This window comes from Manacus vitellinus, unplaced genomic scaffold, assembly GCF_001715985.3.
Source record: "Manacus vitellinus isolate BGI_N305 unplaced genomic scaffold, ASM171598v3 scaffold_0_pilon, whole genome shotgun sequence".
NCBI classification, from domain to species: Eukaryota; Metazoa; Chordata; class Aves; order Passeriformes; family Pipridae; genus Manacus; species Manacus vitellinus.
Genome location: NW_021938789.1, coordinates 26,467,225 through 26,491,293, shown reverse-complemented (window position 1 = coordinate 26,491,293; position 24,069 = coordinate 26,467,225). Strand labels below are relative to the sequence as shown.

General features: G+C 42.2%; 1 protein-coding gene across 1 annotated transcript; it reads left to right on the top strand.

Moving 5' to 3' along the window:
• The first annotated feature begins 5,669 nt into the window (after positions 1-5,669).
• LOC103758495 (cytochrome P450 4V2) lies at positions 5,670-20,520 on the top strand. The gene is made up of 11 exons (XM_008924752.3): positions 5,670-6,114; positions 8,396-8,508; positions 9,533-9,618; positions 11,146-11,336; positions 11,756-11,825; positions 12,926-13,052; positions 15,209-15,400; positions 17,061-17,163; positions 17,513-17,647; positions 17,817-17,996; positions 19,670-20,520. Exons 1-11 carry the CDS (start codon positions 5,901-5,903, stop codon positions 19,843-19,845), a joined length of 1,587 nt encoding a protein of 528 aa, XP_008923000.1. The 5' UTR covers positions 5,670-5,900; the 3' UTR covers positions 19,846-20,520.
• Positions 20,521-24,069: the final 3,549 nt, after the last annotated feature.

The window sequence follows — 24,069 nt, the reverse complement described above, 5'->3', positions numbered from 1 at the left end:
ATCACTGATGAAAATATTAAACCGTTTTGTACTAATATCGATCTTTGGGGGACTCCACTTGTGACAGTTGCCAGTTTGAAAGGGAACTATTTACACCACCCTATGGCTGTGGCCACCCACCACATGGACCACTTGTCCAGACCATCACACATCAGTTTCTGTAGGAGGAGGCTGTGGGAAATCATATCAGAGCCTCTGAGATACCCAGGTAGACAGTATCCACTGCTTGCCCTGTATCAACTGAGCAGGTTACTTTGTTGTAAAAGGCAGTCATCTTTGTCAAGCGCACTTTGCTCTTCATGAATCCATGCTGGCTTTTCCTAATCGCATACTTCATTAGGCTTGTGACAGCTCCCAGGAGAATTTGTTCTGTAAGTTTGCCGGGGACCAGAGTAAGACCGATGGACCTGCCATTTTCTGCATCCTCCTTTAAACCTTTCTTGTAGATGGGATTGACATTAGCCGCCTTTTAGTCTTCTCAGATGTCTCCCGAACTCCACAACTTCTCGAAGATTATGGAGAGTGGCCTTGTGGCGTGTCAGTCAGCTCTCTTAACACCCTTGTTCAGTACTGTCAGAGCCCATCAATCTGTAGGGGTCAAGCTCCTTTAATAGTTCACATACCAACCCTTCCTTCACCTGTGGTGGGTCTGCATTTGCATCAGCCAGGATTTTTGTTCCTAAGGCCTGGTGCTGGAAAGGACATAGGTGAAGAAAGTACATCTGCCTTTTCAGCCTTGATGGTAACTAATTCATCTCTGCTGTTTAACAGCAGGCAAATATTTTCTGTCTGTCTCTGCTTGTTGTTTACATACCTGTCCTGGTTTCAGCTGGCATAGAGTGTATTTTCTTCCTAGTAGCTGGCACAGTGCTCTGTTTTGAATTTGGTACGCTAATAATGTTGATAACACTGATGTTTTGGTTGTTGCTAAATTGTGTTTGTCCTACATCAAGGACATTTCAGTGTCCCATGCTCTGCCAGTGAGGAGATCCAGAAGAAGCTGTGAGGGAGCGTGGCCAGGACAGCTAACCCTGACTGCCCAAAGGGATTTTCCGTACCACAGAATGACGTGCACAGTGTATGAACTAATGGGAGTTGGCTGGGAGGGGCCCATCGCTGCTAAGGGGAGGACTGGGGATTGATCGATCGACAGGTGGTGAGTGATTGCATTATGCATCACTTGTGTTTCTTGGGTTTTACTCCTCTCCTTTTCCTATTTTTATTTTACTTTACTGTATTTCAATCATTAAACTGTTCTTAACTGATGGTTTTATCTTTGTTCTGATACTCCTCTCCATGCCATTGGAGTGGGGTGTCTGCATGGTACTTAGTTGTGTGCTGATAGTATCTGAAACCATGATAGTATCTGAAGATTCTGTTCTTGTAGGTTTCGACATCTGACTAATTTCAATATGAGCTGAGCTTTTGTTTTTCTAACTGCATCTCTGCACACCCTGCAATGCCCAATTACTTGGGCATAATCCTGAAGCCCAAAAGAAGGTTCAAAGAGAACTGGATGAGATGTTTGGTAAGATTTCCATTCCTCCTTTGTCAAGATTGAAGAAATGGCATATGCCATGTGGCCATTCAAGATGCTTTAAGTAGGTAGAAGTAGTTGGGATGGGTGCTAGAAGGTGCATGAGAGAGTACTGAGAAAGTTTACCAAGCAAAGGGTAGGGTTTTTCTATTTTTTATAGTGAAGCAGTTATAGATAGTCACTAATTTGCTGTTGTTTTGACCCTTCTCCCTTTTGCTTTTTTCCTTAGAAGGATATCAAGTATGGAATGGCACAAATATTCAGATCATAATTTATGCCGTACGCAGAAACCCCAAGATCTTCTGTGACGTGGAGGAGTTCAGGTCTGAGCGATTCATTCCCCACAAATTGTAAGGATGAGCACCTGTATGCTTTCCAAATATGTAATGTTGTTGATAGTTTGCATGCATCCATGACTTCGTACTGACATTTCTGGTCTCACTAGGGGGTGTTGTGGAGGAATTTTCACCCCCATTTTCCCCTTCAGTCTTGCAATGGTTTTATGGTAGGCTTTTCGGCTGAGTGTAGGTGTCAAGGTGTCAGCAGCAGGGCTGCTGCTGGGATGGCCTCTGTGAGAAAAGACCTGAGAAGAGAACACACATGGTTCCTGCTGGTTCTGTGATGGACCCGCTGCAGGCCACAGCTGAGCCCAGCAGCCAAACCAGTGACATCTCTGTGAAAATGTATTTATAAAAGTGTACAAAAAAATGCTGAACAGGCAGAGGAGGATGGGGAGGGGAAAGATAGTAAAGCAGCAGTGCAAACACCAAGGTCAGTGAAGGAGGAGGAGGAAGTATTCCAGGCACCAGAGCAGTGATTCCCCAGCAGCTTGTGGAGCATGCTGGAGCAGGTTTATCCACAAGACCTGCAGCCCATGGAGGGGACCTATGCTGGAGCAGGAGAAAAAGGGTGAGGAGGGAGCAGCAGAGAGGAATTTTTCTCTTTGTTTCTAACTTCCTATTTTTAATTGTCTATAAATTAAATAAAAATTACCAAGTTGAGTCTGTTTTGCTCATGATGGTAACTAATAAGCAATCTTCCAGTCTTTATCTTGACCCGTGAGGTTTTGCATCCTGTTGAGGGTGGGGAGTGAATGGATGGGTGTCTGGCTGCTGGACTAGGCTAACCTACCTTAGCTTCTAACAGGCTGCACAGCTGTGATTGTGTTATAGGCAGGCACATCAAATGTGGACAAGGGATTTCCTTGTTGACGCCAAATCTTCTGTATTGCAGGAATGCAGGTAGCAGATTCTTAGTGCTGTGTGTTTCTGTGACCCACATCACAAGTATTTCCCAATCTTAACCTGCCCCATTTATTCATTCTCCATGACCTCTAGTTTTCTTCATGTAATGTGTAGCATGCTGCTAAATGCTTTGTTTAAACTTGCTGGAGTTTAGCAAGGAGGAGGCCCTGTAGGATCTGGACAAACAACGAAACAGCGGGCGGAATCTCCACTTGTGACCTTGCATGATTTATGATCATCCAACTTGGCAGTGTGCATTTTCCTTGGCACGTGGGTGCGTAAATATAGGTGTGGTGCTTTGGTAGCTACTTAGCCTTATTGTCTATTAATTATGACAACATCGTTGATACTTTATCAGAATTGCTTTACAACAGTAGGCTGTGTTCTGGGGGGACCAGTGGTGGTCTGCTTTGTTGTAAGACATAACATTATCCTTGTAGGGAAGATTTTTGGTTTCTTAGAGAGGAGGCAAACTTTTGTATTCTGTTGGGGATAATTCATTCATGCAAAATGTCTCAATCGAAGGATCCCGATATGACGGCTACAGAACAGAGTAGTTGTTTCTGTACAGTGAACACCAGGTTGCAGAAACCAAGCAAGGTATGCTTGGTGGAGGTGGGCATCGCAGCAATCAATGTCTCTGGAAAACATAGCTGTGGTCTCTGTTTCTCAAATGCTGTTCATCTCCTCTACCTCTGTGAGAAAGGATCCGCAGAAGGATTTGAAGCTGTAGATTTTTAGGCTACAGTGACATGAAATTTAGCATCAGGCCCTAAAATGCTTCTCTGAGGACTGGGGAGATCTCTGAGTTGTCCAGCACTGATGATATATTTTGAAATGGAGACGTGCTGTGTTATATTTTTTTGTGTAGGTGATGATTGTTGGGGACTACAAGTAGCCTGGGCTTTTTTAGAGTAGATTTCTATATGAAGGTAATTATGTTGTGATGGTGTGTGTTGAGAAAGAGAGAAGGTCTTACTAAGAAAAACCTTTCTTAAGAAAAAAACAGTTTTTCAGAATGAGCAGTGTACTTCTCTTTTTTCTTCTGTTGTATCAGACTCATTTTAGCTTTGCTTTGCTTTGGGTTTTTGTTTTTCTTGTTGTTAATGATGATTTTATTGCTTGCTTTATTGAAGAATCCAGGCTGCGTTCTAGGGACCAGCAGAATCCTGTGTTGTCGTTTGTGCCTCTGGGCTTACACACCTGCCTTACAGGATGCATGCCTTCTGTCAATATGGTCAGAAGGGCTTCCACTTAGGTAAGAGGCTGAATAAAAGCAGGTTTGCACTTTCATGTGCATTTATGAAAGCAAAAATTTACTAACCAGTGGAGTGCTTACAGAAATCCAACACTGAGCAAACAGGTCTCTGAAACTCCTGTCCTATGGGACATCATCCAAGGTTTGCAAGTCTCAGTGACATAATTAGGCCTTAAAGATGCCAAAACTCTCATTTCTTCTTTCTTTTACATCTCATTCCAGTGTTGCTGCTACCTTTTGTTAGCAGCATCACCATTGCCAGCTGCTGGCAGGATTTTGCTTTCCCTGTGGCTTTTCGCCTTCTCCCTGCTGTTTCACTGTTTCTCTTTTTTTTTTTTTTCCTCCTGCAGAAGGAGTTATCAGGAGTTAGAAACATGGATTTTTGACTCAGGATCACAGTTAGGCACTTCAAACTGCAAGGTTTTTTCTAAAGATGAGAGCATAATTACTCAACTGATCTCCATGTTAAAAAGACTTAAGTCGAACCTCTTCATCCTGCATCCTTACTTCCTTCCTAGGATGTCACCTGGACAAAAGAGGGAACTGATGGCTGTGTAGCTTACCTTGTGTGTTAGCAAGACAGGGCATGTATCTGCTGCTCTCTGTCACAAAGCATTACAAACAACAGCAAGAGTAGCAAAGTTCGTTTCCAACTGTTTACTGTGCATAAAGATACAACAGTCAGCATTTATGATAAAGTTTTTGCTGGGAGATTGCAGGAACAAAGTGCCAAAATTTAATCCCCTCTGCTGCCAAGGGTCATCAAAATCTTATTTAATTTCTGATATTCCGAGCCTTCTGTTTGTGTTTTATGTCTTAGTTGTTGTGTTTATGCTGTTTGTTTATTTACTAAAATGCTGGTGCAGTCAGTGCAATCATTTTTGGCACAAAGCAAACAGTCTGAGTGTGACTGTGGCTATAAGTAGCTTTTGTGCTATATTCAGAGGGTGAAGTTTTGTGAATTGGCTGTGAGCTATGCTGTCTCTTTACCAAACTTCTGTTTTACCACAAAGTTTCTGAGCGCTTGCTTTGAGGCACAGATGCTCAGTGGCCCTGCAGCAGTGAGAAGAGACCCTGGGTCCTCCTGAGGCAGGAGCGGCAGCAGTGTGTATGGTGGATATGGTACTGCCTCTGTGCGAGCACTTTGCAAGTTGTGGCACAGATGCTGGTACTGTCAGTTGTGTTATTGGCACCCTTTAGCCTATGCCTGAGCATTCAACAGTGACATCAGTAAAGGCCATTTGAGCTGAGAAGCATCAGTGTGCTTTGCAGTGCTGCTCTTGATCATGAGTCTGTATGGGATCTGGTTTGGGTAACTCCCCGAAACCATCAACCCAACTGAAGCTTAAAGATATTCCCCATCTCACCCTTCAGTCATAGTGTTGGACAGCGCTGGAGCAGTTCCATTCTGTATGGCAAAATAGTGTTCTCTGAGCACCTGAAAACAGATGGAGAAAGATGATACTGAGAAAACTCATCCTTCCCAAATCATCAAAAATGTGTGTTTTCTCTTGACAGTGCTTTATGTCGTTTCCTGCTGAGGTATTGCATGGGTCTGCAAAGAACTTTCTCACTCTTCACTTGAGTCAGAGGAGTGAAGTAAGGGCAGGGAAGGAGCACTGTTCCCTCTAACTTCTCTGCCATTAGGAAATGCTTACAGGCAGTCTCTCCATGTGTGTGGTTTTTAAATCTGTTTATTTCCCTGGCAAGAAGCTGCGCCTGTGGTCTTTGTGACAGCTCCGCCTCCTGCTCTCCTGGCCAAATTCCCCACACACTCAGCTTGGTGCAACGGCACTGGCGGGTACAGGCAGTGCCAGTTCCACAGCAGGGATCAAGGCTTGCAGCAGGAGGCTGAGAGGTGATGATGGAGGTTATGCAAGGATCCACAGGAAGACTCCAGCTGCTGCCCTTGGGGGCTGGGGTCATCACTCTGTTGTTGACAGTTGTGGCTTTATGCTCCCTGCCCTCCCTGATGAGTTACTGGAGGCGATGGTGGATGATGAAGTCAATCCCGGGTATCAGCCCCTGCTATCCTGTGCTGGGAAATGCTCTACTCTTAGAACGGGGTGGAGAAGGTAAGGCCAACTCACGCTGTAGCCCAACTGTGAGGTCCCTGCACTGTGGGGTTTGCTGGAGGAGCCAGTGCTGGTGAGGTGCTTGTGTGTTTGAGCTGTGGCTGGCTGGGGAAGGGGAATGGGAGATCAAAGGTGTGCTGATGCATTTAGGTCTGTCTGGGGCTGTGGGCAATCTGCAGAGGGGAACTGTGTGAGGAGTGGGCAGTGAAGGGGAAAGGAGAGGAACTGCATAAATGTAGCATTATTATTAGTCAGAGATTAACTGGAAATTCAATCTGACAACAGCTTCCAGATGCTGCTGCTGGACTCAGATGGTTACAGTTGGTAGGATGGAGGATGAATGCTGTCGGATGTGTTTTTCCAATGGGGAGGCATGCTGAGGGCTCTTGCAGGAAGTGCTATTTCACAAAGCAGAGCACTGTGTTCTCGTGACTGCTAGCTGTGATCCAAACAAAACTTTAAACAATTCTCTTCCCTCAAGTAAGCATGTGCAAGGGACTTTATCATGCTGAGTTGCTGGGTCACTTTCAGCAATCACAGAATTAACTGTGACTTACATGTGTTAGATGCAAAAGAACTTGCTGAGTATTTACAGTACATCCCTCAAAAGCAAACCTTTCTGTTCTTGCACTTGTTAATGGGACCTTCTTTTTTGCCAGGTACTCGAGAGAGCACTAATGTGCTAGATGTTCCCTTTCCATTTGGTACCTCTTTTTTAACAGGAGCATATTTCTTAAGGAGTTTGTGGTGTGAAAGCATTGATGGCTGTGCTGTCAGTGGCCCAGACGCTTCTGTGTGTGTTTGTGATGCCTCTGTATGCTGGTTCTGCTCTGTGTACATGTATTCCTGGCTGTGCTGCCTAGTATGCTGCCAGAAGAGAGACTGTGCAAGCATGGTAAAGTCAAGGACGAATACAGTATTGGAACAGAAATTGCTCAGTGCTGACCCATGCTGAGACATGGTGCCTCTGTTCACAAGGGTACACTGTCATATCTTTCCCCTGCATTGAACCCCATATCTAAATACAGATATGAGAGATCTTTGGTGGATGTGAGGGCAAGCAGCTTTCCAGGAAGCTGGCTTTGGGGAAGTAGTAGGAGGATCATAGTCAGGATATTTATACGACCCTGACTGAGAGATGAATCTTCTTTTTTTTTTTTTCTTTTTTTTCCCCCCTCTTCTTTTTAAATTTTCTTTAAAAACCAGAACAAAACACAGCATTGTTTCTGCCTCCGGAAAGCAGTTTGCTGGAGACCCTGATGTTCTTTGGAGTCTTTAATCTCATTTGTTAGCAGGAGTCACATAGCCTCCATGCTTTAGTTAAGTTAGTGTCTTTGTTCCTGTTTATTTATGTAAAAATGAGTGAAGTTTGTGGTTTGTAATACTTTTCATTTAAAATGTGACAATGAAAAAAAGATAGCTTTTATAAAAAATGGTAAAGTTTTATAGCAGAAAAAAGAAGGGCTTTTCATATGATGGTGATTTGGTTTATTGGTATTGGTAGATAAATGCTGGAAAACATGATATTTTAATCATGGCAATGCTAGGAAAAATATTTTTAAAATAGCAAAATAATCTGACACTCTTAAACCTGTTGGATAAGGTCTCATTAGAACTCAGACTAGGGAAGACTGTATTTGCACACTGATTAGGAAATGATTATTTTTCTTTTTTTTTTCCTCTGATTGGGGACCTTTGAGTTTTCAACTCTGCAGAGGCTTAATAGGATATCTTTTATTGTTTAAGCTGGCTTCTGAAAGGGTATTCTTCGAATATCCTGATAATGGCCACCACATGTAGTATTGCAGAATGAACCTGAATGCTGTCTGCGATGAGAGAGCATCAGAGACCTTTTTGAATCAAACTAAACACCATCTACTGCTCCTCCCTTGCTCACAGATCCAGCTATCTCCCATGCTTTCTGTATAACTAAACTGACAATATATGGATTGGATGAGTGTATAATAATGTGGGAGGAGGATTGGCTGAATTGCTGAGCTCACTGGTATGAAGTCCGATTGGCAGCTGGACAGAAGTGGTATCTCTCAGGTGTTCTGTGGCATAAATGATCTTATGAGTCTGTGCCCTTAGAGATTAGGACATCTGAACTGTAAAATCCACAGGTGCAAAATACACTGCTTGATCATAAAGCTTCAACAAAATCAAAATTGCAGGGCATATGGTGTAAAAGAGTTCATTACAGAAGTTTTTCTTAAGTCTTATTTAATAACCCCCCCTTTTTGAAAAGTTCTAATCTTATTCCAGTCCCTTCTTATTCCAGGTTTTTTTAATCAACTAAAATTTTATTCTGAAGAGTTCAGGAAGTGCTCATTGTTCAATCTTTGGTTAGGACCATTGCCTGTCGTAGTTTTGTATCACCCCGACAGTGTGGAGGTGAGTTTGCTGGTCTCCTGCTTATTCTACTGTCATGCAGAGTGGTGTCCCTCCTGTTAGTTTGTATTATCTCAATGTACTTTTTGTTAAAAAAGACTTGGGCTGATTTTCCTTGGAATTGTCCTCTGACCCAGTTCTAAAGAAAGGCTTAAAGCAAAAGAATGTAAAAAAGCCTAGTTGGGTGGGGAGGGGGGAGAGCTGGGAGGGGGGCATACTGAAGATGGCCAACAAATGAAAGCACCAACACAATATGTTTTATACGAAGAAGCATCTCCTTTAGCTTTTTTTTTTTCACATGTGTGAAAGCTTCTGCTCCCAAGATCAGAACAGGTAAACTGACAGCAGGGAAGGTGGGACCACTGAAATAAGGATGGAACATTACGAAATACAGATTTCAGTGCTTGTCTCTGACTGACTTCTGCATTAGAACTTGGTGGGTCTGTCGTGGTGCCATGAAATGTAGTCATTAGTTTTGCTACTGCCAGTGATTGTCCTTGAACTGGTGTAGGAATAGTTGTGCTTTCAGAAGAATTTGTAATGGGAAAGCTAGAAACTCGTTTTCACTTAGGAAGCCTGCAGAGTGTCTTCTCAAGAGGGTTAGATGTTTTTTCTTCCCTTCTGCTGTCCAGAGGGGTTGCAGAGAGAGCTGTGTTCTCTCTCTTTCTCTGCTATGCTGGAGACAGATAACTCTAACAGACATGCAGAGAGGCCTTGGGAAGGTGGGGGAGAAATGGAGGGGGTAAAAAGGTGCTGTACAGGGCATGAACTTGCCTTTTTTGTCCCTGGGGCCTGGTGCTTGAATAGCACTGTCAGGTATTTGTAAGTTTCTCGTGCTTTGGCCTTCTAAATAAACTTTGAATTCTTTCCACTGCGTTGGCATTTCTGGGGATACCTGCATATTTTACTTTACAACTGAGAAGACGGGGTTTTCTCTTTGTTGGAGTGTTTATTGAAGAAAGAGTGAAGAAATCTCTCTCTATCTAACAAATGATATTTTTTTCCTCGCTATTAATTTTTTTGACAGGTTATTTTGAGCAGTTCAAAACATATAGAAAAATCATACCTGTACGACTTCCTGCATCCATGGCTGGGCACTGGACTTCTGACAAGGTATAATGAAATGCAGGTGCATTCCTGTCTTTTTGAAATTCACAGGGGATATGATAGGAAGAGATCTTGGTGGCAGGAATGCCGTGTATATCTCTGAACAGAGAGATTGTGTGCGTTGCTTATCTCAGCTGGTGATGCTGCAAACCAGTAGGATTGGCGTGAGGCTGGTGATGCTTTGGGGTAGGATTGGAGAGTATCTGCACCCTGCCCTTCATTTCCTTCATTAAGTGGAGGATCCTAAGAAGTGAGCTCAGGTAAGAGCATAGGTCAGGAGTGGAGAGAGGGAAGAGCAATGATGTAAGGGTTTGGTGTCCTCCAGTCTTGGGAGGGTAAAGGAAGGTTTAGTCTGGATGATGCAGATATTCAAGAGTGAGAACAAGGCGAGGGTAGAGTGGCTTTGGTGTCTTTGAGCCTCTTTTGAGTTTTTGCGAGAAGGTCAAGGTCCCCCTGTTAGTTTGTTTCTCTTCTACGGGCTTTGCTGCTTGTTTGGAACCCTCAGAGGTGAACTCCTTGTACTTTATGATGGGACCATGGTGGTGTAAAAGCCAACTGTGATCATGTGGTGTGAGAAGTGCAAGTTTATGTGAGAGAATGAGGAATGCCTTTTATCCTGAATTTTGTTCATGGCCCTTAAGAAACCAGTTAGGAAGCAGTAACAAAGTGCAGAAAGTTGAGGTCCATAGGCATCAGACATCTTCACTGTTAAGTCTTCTTCCTTGTTCGTTATTTTGTCTCCCATAGACTTACAGAGGTATTTTGACTTCTTTGTGCTTACAAAAACATAGAGGAGGCAAATGTTCCAGTCTCTACTGATTAAGGGCAGCACTGGTAGACAGCAAGCAGATAAGCTGGCCTGAGGAGTGCCCCAATAGCAAGTTAACAGGAGTAGTGGTGTGATGGTTTTGCCTTGTAAGCAGAGGTGCCAGCTGTGTGCCTGTGGCACATGTGGTTCAGAAAAAGCAAACAAGAACCCCCAGGAAGCTATTTCCATTCTCTGTGGCTCTCTGCTTGTTCACTGGCATGAGGGAACTGGTTGCCTGTCTCCAAGGGAATACTTGGAAGCCAGGCCTTGAGGCAGTCATTTTGGTAATGTCCCTAGGCCCTAGTTCTCCGCAATCCTCATTTCACAGTCAGCAGATGAAGGCAAGCATGACTAGTGATTGAGAGAGACACTGTGGTGTGTTGAGACCTTGATGCTGAATAGCTGTTTTGTACTATAGGAGGCTTCTGCTTGGTCTCTCTGAGCCTGTGCACTGACCAACAAGGCTGTATTGCCTGGAGGCTTGTTGGCATCTCTATTTGTTGAGAGCAGCTAGAGAAATGGTGGCTTCTGCTTCTGAGAGATCTGGAGCAAGAAATATTGCCATTTGCTGCTTCTGGGGAGTGCTATGAACAGCTTGAAGAGACATCTACAGAGTGTCCACCTCTTCCAGGCTGCAGTATTTACTGTATACTTCCTATGATGGTGAGGTTTTTATTTTTGACTTGGGAACTTTTAACCCTTCCTTCACCCCATTAATTTTACAGCACTGGAGACAAGTGGCGGTCGCGGAGGAAGATGATAACTCCCACTTTCCACTTTGCAATATTGAATGATTTTCTAGAGGTTATGAATGAACAAGGAAGTATTTTGGTTAAGAAACTTGAAAAGCATGTTGACAAGGAACCATTTGATGTCTTTCTGGACATCACTCTGTGTGCCCTTGATATCATCTGTGGTAAGTCCTCTTCAATTATTGTGGTGGGACTGTAAATGATGTGGATGCTCATGAGTACAGCTGTGCCAGTTTGTGTGAGGAGGTGATTGAAGAGGAACGTCCCTGCATATTGTGTGAATGCATTTCTATCCTCCCAAGGCCATCCTTTCTCCCAGGGTTTATTATGTGCATCTGAGCAGGTGAGTTTGTGGGATTGGCACGACAGAGATAGCATCTGAAGTGAGGTTGTGTTGAAGAGCAAGATTTCTGGGCATGGAAACATAAAGCAGGCTCATCACCTGGAAAGGGATATTTGTATTCACCTGTCAAAGGGATGGTGTTGTGACAGTCAGAAGCTGGGAACAGTAGTAACTTATTGTGTACACAGACTTTGCATTTCACTTTGCACATGTGAAATGTTGATATTTTTCTTCTTCTAGAAACAGCAATGGGCAAGAATGTAGGTGCTCAGAAGAATAAGAATTCTGACTATGTTTCTGCTATCTACAGGTAAACGGACATTTTCCTTAGCTACTGCATAGAGCTGGAGTTGATGCTGCTGGTCAGGAGGGAAGGCCGGGGGGGCAGAGATGGAGGGATGTAAAGCACTGGAACAGACCAACCCTGGGTCACTAAATACCCTGGAGGTATTTGAAAGACTTGTAGATATGGCACTTAGGGTCACGATTCAGCAGTCAGTTAACACTAGGGTTAACTAGTTGAACTCAATTATCTAAAAGGTTTCTTTCAACCTAAATGATTCTATGATTCTATGATCTCACTCCAAACTTTCGATGGTGCTTGTTGATGACAGGTACGTTATGAAAGAAGGGGTGGACTTCTAGAGTTTGATTTTCATCGATTCCTTGGCCTTTCCCAAATTGTACCACAAGTGTGCGTGAAGTTGGCCTAAATGTAGTAACTACTTCTTGAAGTCTCTGCAGCCAAAGCATGTGCAAGAACTGCATAGCAATGACAATCAGCCCTTCCAAATGTACTCCAGTTTGTTTGAGCATACTTGAAGTCTCATATTCTTTGTTTTAAATACTTTTACATGTTATCTGGCATATATGGTATCTGGAATTGTACTCCAGTTGTGTTTGAGCATAAGGATACTTAAGTCTCATGTTCTTTGTTTTAAATACTTTTATATGGTGTCTGGTGTATATGGGATCTGGACAATCAAGTAGGAATGTAATGATGTCAGATGACTGAGTTCTCAGGGCAGATATTTTGGAAACCTGTCATGAGTAGTCTTTTCGACATGGCCAGTGCCTTACTGAAGTCACATGGGACTGAACTGGATGACTTAATAGGTCTGTTTCAAGAGGATTCCAATTAAATGAGAATATGCTCTCCTTCTCAGAGAACAATGCTTAAAGATATAAAACATGGTGATGCTGGGACAGGTAACAGAAATTTTGAGATGGTGTAAGATCAGGAAACAAATGTGAACAGCCTTCCTTTCAGATGAATGAGTTTAAACTCACACAATCTGTTAAATTCTACTTCATTAGGGTACATAGAACACTTTTTTTGGTTTTTGAAAGTGTGTTGTAGTTTATTTTTTTGTCAATAAATGTTACATGATGTAATTGTTTTGCCCATAGGATGAGCGATCTAATCCAACAGAGACAGAAGAGCCCTTGGCTTTGGCCTGATCTTTTATACATGCTGTTCAAGGAAGGAAGAGAGCACAAGAGGAACCTCAAAATCCTTCACAATTTTACAGATAGAGTATAATTCTTTTGTTTGTTTGTTTGTTTGTTTGTTATTTATAATGATAATTTTAGTTATTGGAGCCAAGTCTTGCACTCAGTAGGGAGCTTCCAAATGGGATGAGGTTCAGCCTCCTTGATATGCATGTACTAAGAGAAGAGCTCTCTCTCAACTGGGATGCTGAGGAATTCCCCGAAAAGAAGACAATAGTTGACTTCCCTTTCTGGAGTTCTGTCAAATTTAAACAATAGGAAGTATACAAATCCAAGGGAGTGTCAGGACTTACAGCGGGAATTCATTGAACTCTTGTTCTGCCCCAGAAGGAGAAGCATCCGAAGCACTTGCAAGAGCTCACTGCCAAGTTTGGAGCAGTAAGCGTAGGGCTCTGCGTGGTGATGCCATTTGATCCAGCCCTCAGAAATTGAAGGCTATATTCATTTTTCCCTATTCAGAGCAGAACTGCTCAGATAAGCAAACAGATACAGGTCTCCACATCAGCAGAAAGACACTTTGACACAGAAACCATTAAGCATGTGTCACTGACTTGGCATAAAATGCAGTGTTCTCTCACTATGTTAGACTGGAAATAACAACCCTTTCACTCACCAAATAATTCCCACGCTACTCTTGCTAATGTTTGCCTTCCAAATCTACTTCGAGGATGTTTTCAGGCTGCTTTCCCTATGCATGTATGATGTCGTGGCATCAATGTCTATTACAAAGAAAATAATCTCTGAACTTCGATTACATATAATGAGCCACATTGTGTTTTTTTAAGTACGTCATGTTTTGCTTCCTTTTATTGGGAATTGCAGCAGTGAGACATGAGAGAGGCTCTTAAGAGGACGTAAGGTAACACTTGCTCTCTTTCTATGCTGCAGCTGAATATAAAAAGCCAAATCTTAGAAGATGACAAAGAAACAGTAAATAATAATGTCACTTAGTGTAGGTGCTGACAGAAAGAACTGAGCCAGCACAGCTTCATGAGAGGAAAGTCCTGCTTATCAACCCTGATTTCCTTTTATGACGAGGTACTCCATCTAGTTGGTCAAGGGAAGCCAGTTGATGTAATCTTTTTGGATTTCAGTAAAGCTTTCAGTACTGTCTCTCACAGGACCCTTCTGGACAAAACGTCCATCTGGATAAACACATCTCGTGGTGGGTGAGCAATTGGCTCACAGATTGAGCACAGAGGGTAATAGCGAATGGGGGAACATCAGACCGGTGACCTGTCACCTTGACAAATTAGAGGACTGGGCAATCACCAACTATATGAAGTTCAACAAAGGAAAGTACTGGATTCTGCACTTGGGATGGGGCAACCCCGGATATTCATACAGACTTGGGAATGAGATGCTGGAAAGCAGTGCTATGGAAAGGGACCTGGGGGTCCTGGTTGATGGCAAGTTGAATATGAGTCAGCAGTGCCCTGGCAGCCAGGAGGGCCAACCATGTCCTGGGGGTATCAGGCAAAGCATCGCCAGCCGGTTGAGGGAGGGGATTGTCCCGCTCTGCTCTGCACTGGGGCGGCCTCACCTTGAATATTGGGTGCAGTTTTGGGCACCACAATATAGGAAAGATATTAAGCTATTAGAAAGTGTCCAAAGGAGGAGAACAAAGATGGTGAAGGGCCTTGAGGGGAAGGCGTATGAGGAGCAGCTGAGGGCACTTGGTCTGTTCAGCCTGGAGAAGAGGCTGAGGGGAGACCTCTGTCTACAACTTCCTCATGAGGGGAAGAGGAGGGGTAGGTATTGTTCTCTTCTTTATGGTGACCAGGACAGGACAGGACCCAAGGGAATGGCCTGAAGTCATGTCAGGGGAGGTTTAGGTTGGATATTAGAAAAAGGTCCTTCACCCAGATTGTGGTTGGATACTGGAACGGGCTCCCCAGGGAAGTGATCAGATCACCAGGCCTGACAGAGTTCAAGAAGCATTTGGACAATACTCTCAGGTTTATTCTGTTGCATGGGACAAGAGGTATTGGTCATATTTCACCTACTAACACAAAAGGTCAGTCAAAGTTCATGACCTAATGCTGATAGCTATGCTAACTAGATCATGTGGACTGCTATAGATGGATGATGTTGTTTTGATAAGTTGGGACAAAACTATATGATGTAGACTATGGGCCTGTGCTGAATGCATCATATCTGATATAATGGTTCTAATCTCAGGTCATTGCAGAAAAAGCTGCAGAACTTGAAAACACTAAGCAAAAAAAACATGATAATGATGGCAACTGTGAAGAAAGTGTCTCCAAAAAGCGAAAAGCATTCCTGGACATGCTGCTGAGTGCAACAGATGATGAAGGGAACAAACTGAGCTACAGGGACATTCGTGAGGAAGTGGATACTTTCATGTTTGAGGTAACCAAGGAAGCCACTGGTTTGTTTGTGGTTTTTTTGTTTTGTTTTGGTTTGATTTTTCTGGTTTTGTTTTTTGTTTTGTTTTGTTTTGTTGTTGATGTTGGTTCTATTTGTTTATTTTGGATGGTTTTTTTCCCCAGAACCTGAGATTCAGAATTTGAGGGTAGTGACTCTTGTCTTAATTCAGGAGCTTACTTTTAGTATGGAGTTATTTTAGCCCTGGAAGCCTAAGAGGAAATATCAGTCTTTCTACCCTACAAAGGTAGGATAGAAACATTGATGTGCCCTGGCAAAACGTTGGGCAATACATGTGTGGTAGGCCCTGCCTATATGAACAGGCTCTACTCATGAAAGCAGGTGAGTAATACAAGCTTAATGACTGACGCGGACCGTGGGCTCTTGGCTTATGTTGCAAACCTCATTAACACTGAACAGAGCTCTGAATGGTTTCGGTGTTTTGTCATCTCTCCTCACGTTTTGTCCATTGCCATGTTGGCTGTTCCTGGTTCTGTTGTCAGCTGTGTATTAGTGTGTTGTCTTCTCACAGAATCTTACACAGAATGGTTTGGGTTGGAAGGGACCTTAAAGATCATCTGGTTCCAACCCTCCTGCCATGGTCAAGGATGTCACCTGTTAGATTAGGTTGCCCAGGGCCCCATCCCACTTGGCCTTGGACATGTTGAGAGACAGGACATTCACAACTTCTCTGGACAACATATTCCTCACTACTCTGTGAGTAAAGAATTTCTTCCTAACGTCTAATTTAAATCTCTTCTCTTTTATTTTAAAACTATCCTCTCCAAACCCTTTGATCATTTTCATGGCCCTTCTTCATGTCTGGTTCTCTGTCTAATGAAGGATCTAAACAAGATTTTCACAAGTTTCCCACACGCTTCCATTAGGTGGACCTGAATTCTGTCTCAGAAGAGCTTATGTCATAGAATCATGTTACTGCTATTGTAACCTAGAGAAGCTCTCCTCCCATTATTACTATTTCTGCACTACATCAGCATCCTGAACTTTACTGCAGGTGCACTTTTTCAGTACTGAAATACTTTTTTGGTCAACTTTTCCCTTTTCTGTTCTCCCCTTTTTTCTCTCATTTTTAATTTCCTCTCCCTTTCCTTACTTCTCATTGCCTTCCTAAGTGCTGGGAACTAGTAGTTGATCCCCTTTTCATAGGAAGCCAAGAAGTATTTTCTCCTTTGTCTATTGTAATGTGTATTATTAGACCATTTTTAGATAGTTTTGTAAAGGTTACAGGTTGTGTCCATTTTATCTCTCCTGCAGTAGTCATTGGCCCCCCAGATGTTATGTTGTTGACTGGACAGTAACCAAAAATATGAAAATACATCCGTTTCATTGTGTAGAGACTGATACTTCATACAGCTTCTGAGAATCAGGAGAGATTTTGCTTGTGTTATTTCAATCCTTTTCCCTTTTGGTCAGTTTTCAGCACCTGACAGAATTGTGGGTCATCTTATACCTTGATAATTAGTGTGTTGAATAGAGTATTTCACTCTTGATTATTGTTTTTCTTGTGGTCATGGGACTAATAAGTGTCGCTTTCCATATTACCTGCATACCTAAGTATTCGAAAAGCCCACTGGTGCACAGGAATAGAGTTGAAGTGAATGTCTTTGTAAATCTGAACCTCTAGGGCCATGATACAACAGCAGCTGCTATGAACTGGGTCCTGTACTTGCTTGGACATAATCCTGAAGTTCAGAAGAAGGTTCACAAAGAATTGGACGAGGTGTTTGGTAAGTTTCCATTCCTGCCTTCACTGGGGCTTTGGCAGTAGTTGATGCATTTGTGAGTGGAGATGTGTTAGAAGCTGAGATGTAGAAGGGGAGTTCGGAGCATGCCTTCTGGCCCTTTTGGAGCTTTCAGCAGCTAGAAGTGATTGGGACGTGTGTGGGAAGATCTGTAGGGGTGTTCAACTAACCTTACGTCTTGGGGGCAAGATATGCATGTTCAATATATGTGTAACAGGTTCTTGTATGTAGTCTTGGTGCGTGATAGGAATTCCTGGAGGGATCTAGGGTGAGTTTGTTTAGCCAGAAATGGGGAGTTTTGGTCTTGCTCATTCCCCTGTTTGTTTTTGGACAGACAACACTGAGCGTCCTGTTACAACAGACGACTTGAAACAGCTTCGATACCTTGAGTGTGTTGTGAAAGAAGCCCTTCGGCTCTTCCCTTCAGTTCCCATGTTTGCCCGTACCTTGAGAGAGGACTGCTGTATTAGTAAGTAAACTGTGTTTGCCACTTTCTGTCCTGTTAGCATGTCCTCATTGGAGATGTTTCCCAAGTAAATGGCAGCATTGTTTTATTTTTTTACTGTGCTGTTGTGTATAGAAAGTCACTTATTTGCTGTCGCTTTGACCCTTTTTCTTCCTTTCCCTTTTCTCTTTAGGTGGATATCAGATACCAAAAGGCGCAACTGTTCTTGTTTTAACTTATGCCCTGCACAGAGACCCGGAGATCTTCCCGGACCCAGAGGAGTTCAGGCCTGAAAGATTCTTCTCTGAAAATTCTAAGGGAAGGCACCCATATGCTTATGTGCCCTTCTCAGCTGGTCCCAGGAACTGCATTGGTAGGTATCTGAAGAAGTCTTTGTAATGTGACAGTTTGGCTTTTGGTGTGGTAACTGAGACAGCAACGAGTGTATCAGAAATTTAAGTCTTGATGTGCCTGCTAATTGTGTACTGTCCTTCCTGCCTCCACCACACCCAGCCCCTGAATTCTGGGCACTGTGGGCCCTGCAAGCCTAGTGCTTGAGCTGCCACATTTGTTTCTTCCCAAGTTTCTTCTTGAGCTGCCACATTTGTTTCTTCCTAGAGACCAGTGGCTATCACACTGATGTTTCCTCCTCACTGCCTGTGCAGCCTGGCAGCATGTTATTTGGCTCTTGTGTTAGGACAGGATTCCTTCCAAATTTCTGATTCTCAGTGTTAGCAAGACAGAGTGAGAGAAGACAAATGCCCTGCACCTGTTTTGCTCTGGAAACATCTCTTCTGTCTCTCTCATGATCTGAGCTGAGTGTCCCAGACATGCAGTCTGCAACTGATGTATTTTTTTCCCTCTTTTCTGACACTGTAGTTGGTTTGGTCTTTTCACTGTCATCCCAGAACTTGTTAGCTCTTCTGATGCCACTGAGATGCTTGGCGTTCATCTGTGCTCAGAATAGAGGCATTGTTAGTTTTAATGTAGAACACGTGAAAAGACTGTTCCCTGCACTGATTTTAACTGCAGGTGGGGAATATCCAGAAAATGTCATGCCATTTACAAGAACAGGAAATATAACTTCTTCTGGGTTTTTTGATTTTGTTGGTTTGGTTTGATTTCTTTTTTTGGGGGGTTGGTGTTGATTTGTTTTGATTTGTCTCATTGGTAGTAGGTGCCCTTCCCATAAGAACAGTAAACTAGGTCTTTCCATGTTCCAAAGAGAAATCTAATCTAATCTAGTCTAGCTAGTTCCTGAGTGTGAAGGAACATGTGCAGGAGAGATGGTTCATTAATATCATTGCAGAAATGCATCACTATGTTCATGTGTATGGACATCCGTCTAAGCATATTATACAGAGGGGAGAACAGAAAAAGTTTTGAGCCCTGGCTTTGTGTCCTGTGCCCATTTTTCAGTTTAGTTTGTGTGAACTGCCAGGATTGTGGCACTTGGTTTGATTTCCCTCGTGTTTCTCTGTTCTCCCCTTTCCTTCTTCACCTTTCCCTGAAGTGTAAATTGAACTTTGCTGTCTGTGCTACCAAATCATGAGTGTGAGGTTTAATGATCACTGAAGGAAGGTCTGTCTGTCATTCTGTTGCAGTCATACCTCCTTTGCTCCTCTCCACATATATGGACCAATGAGATTTTTCACTCTCCACAGTCCCTGTATGGCATCTTCTGCTCTGGTCTGCCATCCGTTCCCCCTGCCTAGTCCATCCAAGAGATATGACAAGGCTGTGTTTTGTAGAAGTTCCATAAAAAGGGTTGACTGTTTCTGCTTTGCTGTTTGAATTCTGTGTACTATGGGAAGGAAGACACAATGTGGATTATCCCAGGAAGGCCAGAGTTTTCATGCAGAGAAAAGTGCTAGTATTGTTAGTATCCATGTAAACTTAATTTTGGCCTAAGGCTAGTTCTGTTCTCAAGGCAGATGCACAGTCCTTGCTTTCTCCTGTTCCTGGGAGTATCACGGTGAACATCCAAGTGCAGCAGCCATTGATGCAACCTTACAATAACTTTTCTTCCTGCCCTGTAACTTGTAGGTCAGCGCTTTGCACAAATGGAGGAGAAAACTCTTCTAGCCCTCATCCTGCGGCGCTTTTGGGTGGAGTCATGTCAAAAGCCAGAAGAACTTCGTATAGCTGGAGAATTGATTCTTCGTCCAACTAATGGCATCTGGATTAAGCTGAAGAGGAGACCAAATGCTGGATCAGAATGAAACTCATTTCAAGGGTTTACTTCCAAAAATTTTCAAGCTATTTAGGCTGAAATTTGTTTTAAAATCAGATATTTTGATGTCAGTCCAGCAGTTTGTTAAAACCGGTTGTTATTGTTTCATTAAAGATGTTGTAATAGTCTTAAATTGCTCTACTTTTCTAGTACTTGTGAACTTCATGTTAATCTTTGAACTGCAAGTCTTTAAATATTAACTTTTAATGCCTTATCTGCTCAGATGAAACTATTCTGTTGCAACAGTGCCACAAAACCTTAAGTTATGGTAGTAACAACAGAAATGCCTGTGATTAAGTGATCTGGTTACATGCCATAGCATTTGCCAGGTAACTGATAGTCTCAAATATTTGTACAGTTTTCAGGTTTCTGAAATATACAGTACCAGGTTCTGATAATTCTTCCTCTCAGGCAATATGTTTCCTTTTTGATAATGACTGTATCTGTGAAGATGAAGCAAAAATCTCTGGTGACTTCTCTCCTCCTCTGTAAACATTTACAGTAGTTCTTAAATAGTGAGTGCTCTGAATTATTTTTTAGCAAAGTATACCATAAGCATTAATCTGTATAACCATACCAGAAAGTAGATAGTGTGCAAATTACACACTGGATGTCGCAATGACAGAACCACTGTATTTACAAATAAACTTCTACTATGCCTCAATATGGAATGAAATTGCATCTGTAGAAATTGCATGCCTGTATGCAGGTAAAGTAGCGATGCATAATTATTTCTTAGCATCAGTTCCTCTGGGGTGATCAGTCAACCAGATTTTACTGTGTTGCTCAAAGCTCAAACAATGAGCCAGTTGTTCTCTTACCTTCTAGGGTCTTGTAAAACCCTGAGCTTGCTTGGCAAGTTTGTTAAAGGGGGCTTAGGTACTTCAATTCCCTGAGACAGGCATAAGGGAGAACACTGTAGTGTTTTCAGGAGGTTAAACAACAAACTTTTACTGGCAAACTTCAGAAAATAAGGGTACTTGGCAAGTTTCCTTAAAGCAACATTCAATCAAAATAAAGCATTTCACAGAGCATTAACTTAGCGAACTCTAGCCCATCCAATTTCCAAGTTACCCAGATTTCAAGACAAGGAAATTTGAAGAAGAAAGAGAAAGAAAGGGGAGAAAGAAAGACTTATAATCACTGCTTGAATTCCAGCACGATCTCAGCTCCTATAAAATGCAAACGGGCCGCAACCCTGTGTATTCCCGTGCAATTGCTTTTATTGGCTCTGGTCTCTCTTCTCCTAGGTGGGGCATTCAGTGTGCCAGTGGCTAATAGCCATTCTGGGCTGGACTAGATCTTGAGGGGTGAGGGTGTGGAGCAGTGCACCATCCCTTCTTGGCTGAATTTACTCTACTCCCCCTTGCAGCCCCCCTACCTCCCCTTTTAGTTATTTTGAGGCAGTAATCATTTTCTCCACTCTCTCACAGGCCATGAAGGCAACATACACAGTTTTTTGCTAACTGAAGTTAAAGACGAATCACAGTGATGGAATAAAGTGCCTGTGAAAAGTTTCTGACTGTTGGTACCTTCAGGACAGGTCAAAATCTGTTACAGGCCACACAGCTTTTTGCAAGCTCTGAAAAAGCTGATGGCTAGAGCAAGGTCAGGTCTTCTAGCTGACCTGCTCTTTACTTGTGCCCTATGCTTTGGGACTTCTTTTGGCTGGTGTATGTTGCTCCAGCATGGTGCCTGGTGCCGTACAAAGAAGGGAGCCCGCCGATAACCACACTTTTGTCTTTAGGTGCTGATGCAGCTCTTGCTCTTGCCCTATGGTGAGCAGTGAGGGTTTTTGGTGTGCTGTTGCCTTTAGGTTGTTCTGGGGCTTTGGGCACCCTGCAAAGGGGAGCTGGATGAGAAGCTGGAGGTCAGAGCTGATACAGCCAATATGGCTTGGTCCAGTCTAATGAGTAATATGGTACAAAGTAACAAAGGAGTAATCAGTGTTTACTGGTTTTGTTGATCTTTTGTCTGTTTGGGTGTGCCCTTTTAACAACACTTTGTGGTTTAGCACCTGGGATGCTTCCGTCCTTTGTAGAACGTCATAATAAAGAGAAAATAATTTCTATGTTTTCCAAGCAAATTAGAGATTTCCTTGAACCTGCCAAATTCTTTATATTCTGATGAACCTAGGTTTTACCATTTTCTGAGGATCTTATAAAAAGAAAGTATTTAATTGCTGAGTTTACATAAATGAAATTACAGATCTTGACAAAAAGTTTGTAATTGCTACCTTTATTTTGCCCTTAAGAAAAAAGAAGTCATGTAGCAATGGTAAAATGGCTGCATTCTTCAGCCTTCTTTTTCAAATAGGTTTCATTTCTGTACAATAACAAGAATTTAAGTTTCCAGGGCTGAATGTAAACATTGTTTTCTTTATAATGAGATAACTTTTGAGACTACCTTCATATGTTAATCATCATCATGGCTAGGCTTTGTGAATCAAGATTTGGGAAGGCTCATATGTTAATACACAGAATACAAATGACAAGTGTTTTCTTAAGGAATTATTTCATACTTTCAGGTACTCAGCAGTGTGAGCTTTCAAGGTATACAAGATTTGCATCCAAGATATGTTTTCTCAGGACTTTTGGTATGTAGTTGAAACCTGGAGAGGTACCTCATGTTTTCCTAAACTATGTCCTTAAAGCTGAAGACTTTCAAGACTTCCTTTTCTTCTGTGGGATTTATTTTGTAGAAACAGTTTGTAAGATAGACCAAATTATAGCAATTCTTTCCATAAGATAATTTTTTTTACTTCTAGCTATTCTGGCCAATATTTTTTCTTGTGCTTTGTTTTTGTATCATACTCTTCTCATATAATGAGATCTCAAGTAAATTATAATTTCTTTTTGATTTCTAACGTGAACAAGAAAACAATTGAGACAAAAACTAGATAAAACTGTAATGAGAAACTCATTATTAAAAGTGCATGGGCTCAAATACTGACCCATGTTGCCAAAGTGGAAAATCCCTATTTAGTGATGCACATAGTATCTTTGCCAAGATAAGCACTGATTTAATCCTGTAATCTTTGTGTTTGAAGCTGCTCTGAAATGGCGGTGACCTCTCATCTTCAGTTGTGAAATTTGATTTTAAAGCAGTCTGAGGCTGCTAAGGAAATAAATATTGAGGAAAAAATACTGAAGGTACTGAACTTTCTACTGGGATAGCAGAAACGGAGCATATGAGTGTTTCTGGTTAATGGTTTACAGCTGTTATGGAGAACACTGACAATAAACCCTGTGTAACATCTTGGGAGGTTCTGCTTGAGAATCTCCTGCAGATGCCTCAGAGGAACTAGAAGTTTCCAGCCAGCTTGACACAAACTGCTTTTTGGCGTCTGAAAGCTGCATGTTTGGACTCATGCAAGAGGTGGACTAATGGTGCTTTCTAAACATCCACCTGCCTTCCTGAATTTAATCCTCATGCTGTGAAAGACAAAACTTCATATGTAGATTTTAGTACACTGCTGCAAACAGATAATTTTACCATGTGTTTTAGCTCTGAATTGAGCTAAACCACTCAATTTATCATCAATCTGCTCTGTTTTTTCTGTTTATTTGAACTGTATACCTTATTTTTCCAAAAGTGTGGAGTTGGAGTTTTTTGGGGTTTTTGTTTGTTTGCTTGTGTTTTAATAAGATAGTAACGAACAGGAATAACTGCCCAATATCTGACCTGGAAAGCCTACATGAGAAATAAAAAGTGAAGAAATTAAGTCCTTGGAGAAAAGTTCTAATCCTTTTGTGCCACCAAGTGAAATGCATGCAGACATGTACACACACACACACAAAGGCAAAATAATTATTTTAACTGAACACTAATACAAGTTGAGCAGTACAAAAAGTTGTAAGTTCAGCTTGTTTTTTTTATAAATATTCTGATAAGTGGTAGGTTTTGTGATTACTTTCATGGTGATGAAAACTTCGTAATTTGAAGTAAAGGTGAAAATTTTTCAAGGGGTGTGAAAAATTATCATCACTTTTTGGATGAGAAAAGAGTTGCATATTTGTGGTTATACAGGAAGGCTTCAGTGGTGTTGCCTGGCAATGGTGTGGTGTACTTTTCCAGAGCTGTGTTCCCATGATACCTGTCCACCCTGTGACCAATATAAAAATCTGCTTTTCTGAGTTAAAAGTCAGAGCTGTACAGACATCTTAGTCTCAAAACATTTCATGTCACAGGACTAAACTATCGATGTGTTTTT

What these genes read in the sequence shown, in the direction of transcription:
- LOC103758495 (XM_008924752.3), top strand. Translation starts at nt 5,901, where the DNA reads ATGATGGAGGTTATGCAAGGATCCACAGGAAGACTCCAGCTGCTGCCC. An exon ending in GGCACTGGACTTCTGACAAG is followed by an intron (nt 9,619 to 11,145) that starts GTATAATGAAAT and finishes TTAATTTTACAG; the next exon opens with CACTGGAGACAAGTGGCGGT. An exon ending in TTCACAATTTTACAGATAGA is followed by an intron (nt 13,053 to 15,208) that starts GTATAATTCTTT and finishes TTCTAATCTCAG; the next exon opens with GTCATTGCAGAAAAAGCTGC.